We start from the raw sequence: 6,186 nt of genomic DNA, 5'->3' as shown, positions 1-6,186 counted from the left end.
CCCTGATGGATGCTCGCAGGAAGCACATCCATTGGAAGCAAAGCGCGTGCTTTAATTATATTAATTAGAAACTTGGCGGCCTCTGCCGCTTGGCGCTGCTCTGGCTGATGTGGAGCCATCTCCCCACGTCTGCCGTGCCGGGGGCTGGCAGTGCCCCCAGTGGGGCTGACAGCACCGGGCAGTCCCCGAGCCCAGGGGCAAAGAGGAGCCCTGCGCTGGGTGGCCCAAAGCAGCCCAGGGGGCTGCAATACAGGGGAAATATGAACGGCTCCTGTCCTGCTGCAGGCTATAAACTGCTGCGTTGCTGACCCTGGCTGCTCCGGCCATCGGTTACTTGTCTGCTGTTCTATGGGAGCTGTGGCTGACAGGTGTTTTTACACCCCGTGCTGCACAGCGCGGTGTTTATCGCCGGCCGGAGCTGCCGGTCGCTCGTTCTCGCTGCCTCTCCTGCACCAGGCGTCTCAAGGACAAACAATTCTCGGGACTCAGCCTGAAAGGCTCCAGTCCAAACATCATTTTTTCCCTGTGAAAGGATGTGTGCAGCCATTTCAAGTGACAGAGCAATTTCCTTTGTGTTCTGCAAAGCGAAAGCAGAAGGAAAGAGAATAAAAAGAAAAGGTCTGTACGTTATTGCACACAAACCCGCTTCCCTTCTGCACGTTTAAATAGGAACAGCTCCACGTCCAGCACCCCGCCGCAGCAGCGTGCTGTGGTAATTCCAGACACAAAGCTCAGTGTCAAAGGAATCATCTTTGCAGCTTCCACCAATAATGAGCCGTTTATGCAGCTCTTTCAGATTATTCAGTTATTTGCATGTACCAATTTTAGATTACAAACGAACTGTGAGCAGCTTCAGCCACCCAATACTGCAGGTCAGATGTCAGAGACGGGAGGCAGGATGGTGCTGGGTGCTCCTCACTTTGCAGTGGCTTCAGTGGCTGGATCCTGCATGAATGCACCAGGCTCCGGGCTCACTGGGGTTGCTGCAGCACCTGGACCATGCCCAGGAGCGGGGGGCACTGCACACACACCATGCCCAGGAGCAGCAGGGAGATGGGAAGCAGCAGCTCCGAGTCCCTCATTTCAGCAGTGTGAGCAGAGAGCCCCTGAGGCTGCGGGGCTGCACCCAAATCCCCCAGCCTGCTGGTACCGTGGCGCTGGCTGGGGGTGAGAAACTGCTCACAGCGCGCGCGAGGCTGAGTAAAGTGCTGACGTGAACCCGGAGACGGCGGCTTCACATTCATCTGTGACAAGGAAAGTGCTTCTTGCTGCAATGGCTTGGCTTAAATTAGAAAGAAAGATGAGGAATCCAAAAGGCAAGGCAAAATGCTGAATCCTGCCCAATTCGCCTTAAAAATGCTGCTCCAAGGGGCGCACGGGGCTGTGCACCCTGGTGTGACCCTTCTAGCCAAGCGCTGATGGGGAGAGTCGTGCATTTACCCGTATCGTGCCACAAACACCTGACAAATGAGGCTGTGGCTCGTCTAGGAAAGAGGAGGCTTGGGTCAAAGAAGCAAATCCTTTATTGTGTAAAAACCAAGCAGACACAGGAACGCAGCCCCCCACCGCAACAGGCACCACGTCGCTGTCCTTGGTGTCGGGGGACGTGGGCAGGTGTCCCAGCAGGCAGGAGCTGGGGAACCTCGGCCATGCCCAGCTTCCAATACGAATGGAATTATAAAAGCTTCAGATACAGTCTCAGCTTCTGGAAACTGAAAATAGAAGAAAAACTTACACAGGGAGTGAGATCCTGCAACGTGCTCTTCAACACGCAGCTCGGTTTGACCAGCCCTCATGCTCCGCTCTGCTGGCACTGCATTTCACACCCAGCCCCAAAAGCATCCTTTGGCTGTTTTGCTTATCTCTGAGCACTGTACAGTGGGGTGAGACACCTCGGGCAGCCGAGTGACTGCAGGAGAAGAAAAGTGCTTCACCCCATGGCTGACCCCGAGCACACCCACAATGACATGAAATAGACCGGGAGCGCATAGAAACCACAATGTAATTAAACCCAAAAGGGTCTCATCAGGTGTAAAACCATCTCCTGGTTTTTGGGGAGCCGCTTTCAGTCCCTGCTTAAATTACGTTTCCCATCTGATGCCCTAGCTAAGCGCGGGGCAGTGCTCTGCCTGGTGGCAGCTCCTCGCTCGGGTAAGGGGCCGGTGAGAGCAGCTCGCTGCGACAGGCTGCGCTGAGTGGGACACCGCATTATGCAAATTGTGCTTCCTGGAAAGAAATGCTTTATTAACACATGCTCCCTCCTTGTGTTGGCTTAGTCAATTTGGTCACAGCTTGACACCCAATAAGTTCATCTAAAGGCAACGGTTTTACAAAATGTTTTTCTAATCTATTTTAAACACTTAATTACAGTTGCGGTGCATTCATTAGGGACTTTGCTTTCAAACCTGGATTGCAGTAATAAATCCTGATTCTCCAAGTGTCAGCTGTAATCCAAAAATTGGATCCAAGTGGTTGTCAGAGACAATTGCTAACTACAAGATGAGAGCCTGACAAAGCCGAGCTGCCACCTCTGGAGGGGGTGACCTTCGGTGTCGAGGCGAGGCAAATTTCAAGCTCAGCAGACAAGCACAGCCACAGGGCTGAGCTCCCAGACAGTGGGATGTGTCTGTGGGGCTGTGTGGCAGGAGCTAGGGGACGGTGTTTTGGGAAGTCTGTGGGAGCACAGTGGGCACCCTGTGATGTTGGGTCAGCGTGGGCTGGAGGGCAGCAGCTCAGGGGCGACCCTGCCATCACCGCTCTGTGCTCGGGGCACCCAGGGGCTGGGCACATCTCACAGATTCATGTGATTACCTCACTCTTTTCCGAGGTACTTCCTCATGATGCTGCTCACGTCATCCTCCTTCCCTTCTGCCTCTGCTCGGAGGCTCTCCACGTTGCTTTCGGCGGTGCCTTTGCCGCTGCAGCCCTCCCCGTCCGGCCTCCGCGGCCGGCGCTTGATGCTGTCGGCGCTCCTGGAGGAGCGGACGGAGCCCGAGGAGGAGTCGGAGTCGGAGAGGGTGCCAGCATTCCCCCCGGGGGCCAGGCTGGGCTGCCCCGTGCTCCTGCTCCTGGAGGAGGCCGAGCCACCCGCGATGGCCTCGTCCTCGAAGCGGACGGTCAGGGGCCGGTGGCCGTCCCGTCTGTCCCTGCCGGGCTTGGCCAGGCTGCTCGTGGAGCGGGATTTCCGGATGGCCGGGAGGAATTCATCCAGGTCGGGGCCAGTTCTCCTCTTGAAGCTGAGGGTGGGCATCTTCCAGCCACTGGGGTCGCCCCCCTGCCCCTCACCCAGCCCGGGGCTGGACCGTGCGCTCCGACAGCTCAGGGAGGCCCAGCCCGATGCCTCCCCTCCCTCCTCCGCCGATGGCTCCAGGCAGCTCCTCCACGGCCTCGTCCGGGGCGCCCCGAGCGGCTCCATCCCCGCGGCTGCCGAGCTCAAGCCACGGCCAGAGCTGCCCAGGGAGAGCAGAAGGGAATCACAGGAGCCGAACTTGGAGGCTCTTCTCAGCACCGGGGAGCGTGCCGGCTCCCCTGTCTCCGCCGGCTCCCAGGCCATGCTCCGCAGGCTGCTGGAGCGCAGGAGGCTGCTGCTGGCTCCGCCGCTTGCCACGGGCTGATCCGTGCTCAAGTCCCCCGGGGTCTCGGCCACCTCCGGGTGCACCCGGCAGCGCCGCAGGGCAGCGGCACCGGTGGTGCGGTAGATGGGGAGGGCAGGGGTGTCCTCCAGCTGCAGCGGGCCCTGCTCCCGCTCCGCTCCCCTTCTCCTGCGCAGCTCCCCCACGTAGTCAGAGAGCGCGGCCGAGGCGCTGGGCAGCGGGGAGCGCGCGCCCCTCGGCACCGGAGGAGATGCTGGGCTGGGGGTCCTCCCCTCCAGGGCGGGCGAGAGCCCCCGCCGTGGCACCAGGGGGGACCTCGCTCCTGCTTTATCCCCTGGCTGCTTTGGGCCTGCCAGCTCCTCTTCGTCTGCAGGAGGCTTCACATATTCCCGTCTTCTAGCACCGAGCAAAGGACTCGCAGCCGTCCCCAGGTCCCCAGCATCAATGGACCTCGTGGTGCTCAGCGAAGAGCCCGGCCGGGTGGGTGCCGGCTCTGCCGTGTCTCTGCTCCCCCTAAACGACAGACAGCCACGTGAGTTTAAGCAGCGTGGTTTCCGCGAAGCATAATGTCATTCAGCAAGGCCATGCGTGAGCGGCAAAAAGCTGACATTTGCACGGTAATCTCCAAATAAACTCTCATTGCAGCATCGAGAAGTTCAGCAGTGACCGAAGAGTTTATCTTAAATAACTCTGAGCAAACCAAACCAGCTGACTCCACGGCACAAAGTGTACGGCATCACCGACTCAGCTCTGCCAAAGCAACAAACACCTCCAAAAATCCTTCCTTCCTGTCAGCTTATAGCAAAATAGAGGACTTATTTTATTCCTGCCCAAACCAAAGATTATTCTCAAAATCTGTGAAACCAACTCACAGAGCAGCTTAAGTACCTCTTAACATTACCGTAGGTCATGTTGCACCAGTGCTCCTCTGGGAAGGAAAAACCACCAGGAACTGCAGGAGCAGAACAAACACCCAGCCCCAGGCAGAGCACAAGCCGAGGGACGAGCTCCTTCCACGTGGGGACGGAGCAGGATTTGCTTTGCAAAGAGGGGCTCTGAGCATGAGCTGGGCAGGGGCTGACAGAGCAGCATGGCAGCTCTCCGCCCAGCAGCACAGATTTCCTCTCCAAGCAAATGCAGTTTGGGGGAAAATCTGCTCTTTGAAGAGCAGCTGTCAGCAGTGAGCCTGATGGTGCGGGGCTGGAAGCTCACCCTGCAAGCAGTGGCACCGCGAATGGCAGGAACCGCGGGGGTGCTGTGCGCTCAGCGATCAGGAGCTGTTCTGCCCGTTCTGCCCCTGAAACACAGCCCTCACCCCGGCGGGCCCACGGGGTCGTAAGCGAGAGCGTGGTGCTACACTGGGGATGGCATCGGCACGGCACATATGGCTCCGGCAGCCTGCACTGAGCGCAGACGTCGAGCAGCAGAAAGGGCAACACCACCGCCCACCACCACCTCATGACATGGCACGGTGCTGGGGAACATCCCCACAGGCACCACGGGTGCTGAATTCCTTCTCAAGGGGCCAGATCCTGGTGCCTGCAGGCTGTGAAAGGGCTGTTCTGCACCAAGCCCGTCCCTGTCCTTGCAGACCTGATGCTCAGAGGTGGGGAGGGGGCTTCACTCACTGTCCTGGTGTCACCAGTGACACCGAGCCCCAGCTGTGACACTTTGCACGGTCACCCCATCACCTACGTTGGCATGAAGGGCTGAAGAAATGGATTTCCTGCCTGTGCCACTGCAGGGAAAGGCAAAGGGCTGCTTTGCCAGGGCACGTCTGAAACAAAGCCGACGCTCTGCAGCGCTGCGCAGTGTGTAATTTTAGCTCCATGATAGCCAGTTACTATCTATAGGCTGCTCGCTCTCAGCCGCGTGCCGGTGAGACGAGGAGCGCGGGCGCCCACCAGCACCGCAGGTTGGCAGGGGCTGAGCCCGCTGCTGGGAGCCCCTCGGCACCGCCTGGACCTCAGTCAGCCAGAAAGCACCCGGGGGGACCTGGACCTGGAAAGGCTTCCTGGGTCCAAGTGTGTCTGGCACCAAAAAGGAGAGAAAAAGAGAGGGAAGGACGGGGTGAAGCAGCAGAACCTAAATACAAACAGATCTCCGGGAGGTGAGCAGGCTCCGATGTGCAGGAGCTGCTGCCAGGTTTTCCATCAGCAGGAGAAAAGCATCCTGCCCAGGGAAAGGCTCGCGTCGCTATGGGAACGGGGTGAGAGTGGATAATCCCAGCGACAACGCGGGACAAGCTCAGCCCGGGCTCTGCTGACCCGTGAAATCATTTACACGCCGAGACAAACTCCGCGGCGGCCAAGGGGAAGGGACTGCAGCCGCCGGAGGGGAACGGAGCCGCTGCGGGTCCCCTCGCTCCCCTGTGCCTGCTGGGCTGCGTGCCCACAGCTCGCCAGCGGCCCCACACTGCTCGGATATCCCACGTGGAGAGGATTAAGCACAGGGCTGATCTCCTGCAAGGAATGCAGCAGCCTCCAGGACTGACCGCGCCGCTGCGCCCAACGCTGCTGAAGCGTCCGGCTGATGAACAGCTGGAGACGTTTTGGTAACGCTGGTTTTTAGCATCCTAAATTGCATCCCACCT

At 59.0% G+C, this 6,186-nt stretch overlaps 1 protein-coding gene across 3 annotated transcripts in view; it reads right to left on the bottom strand.

Annotated features, from left to right (window-relative positions):
* Positions 1-1,505: 1,505 nt before the first annotated feature.
* The window catches only part of MYO18B (myosin XVIIIB), a 56,996-nt gene continuing 52,315 nt past the window's right edge, over positions 1,506-6,186 (bottom strand). For 2 of the 3 annotated variants that reach the window (XM_084297532.1, XM_084297534.1), the window contains exons 43-44: positions 2,812-4,106; positions 1,506-1,712 (exon numbers count right to left, since the gene is read on the bottom strand). In XM_084297532.1, coding sequence (XP_084153658.1) covers positions 2,813-4,106 — 1,294 coding nt within the window. In that variant the 3' untranslated portion in view covers positions 1,506-1,712; position 2,812. Of the gene's footprint in view, positions 1,910-2,811; positions 4,107-6,186 lie in introns of all 3 variants that reach the window. The other variant, XM_084297533.1, reaches the window with a different exon arrangement.

This window comes from Netta rufina (genome assembly GCF_964035555.1).
Source record: "Netta rufina genome assembly, chromosome: 17".
Lineage (NCBI taxonomy): Eukaryota > Metazoa > Chordata > Aves > Anseriformes > Anatidae > Netta > Netta rufina.
The sequence above is the reverse complement of the archived record's forward strand: the minus strand, read 5'-3'. Positions and strand labels throughout refer to the sequence as shown.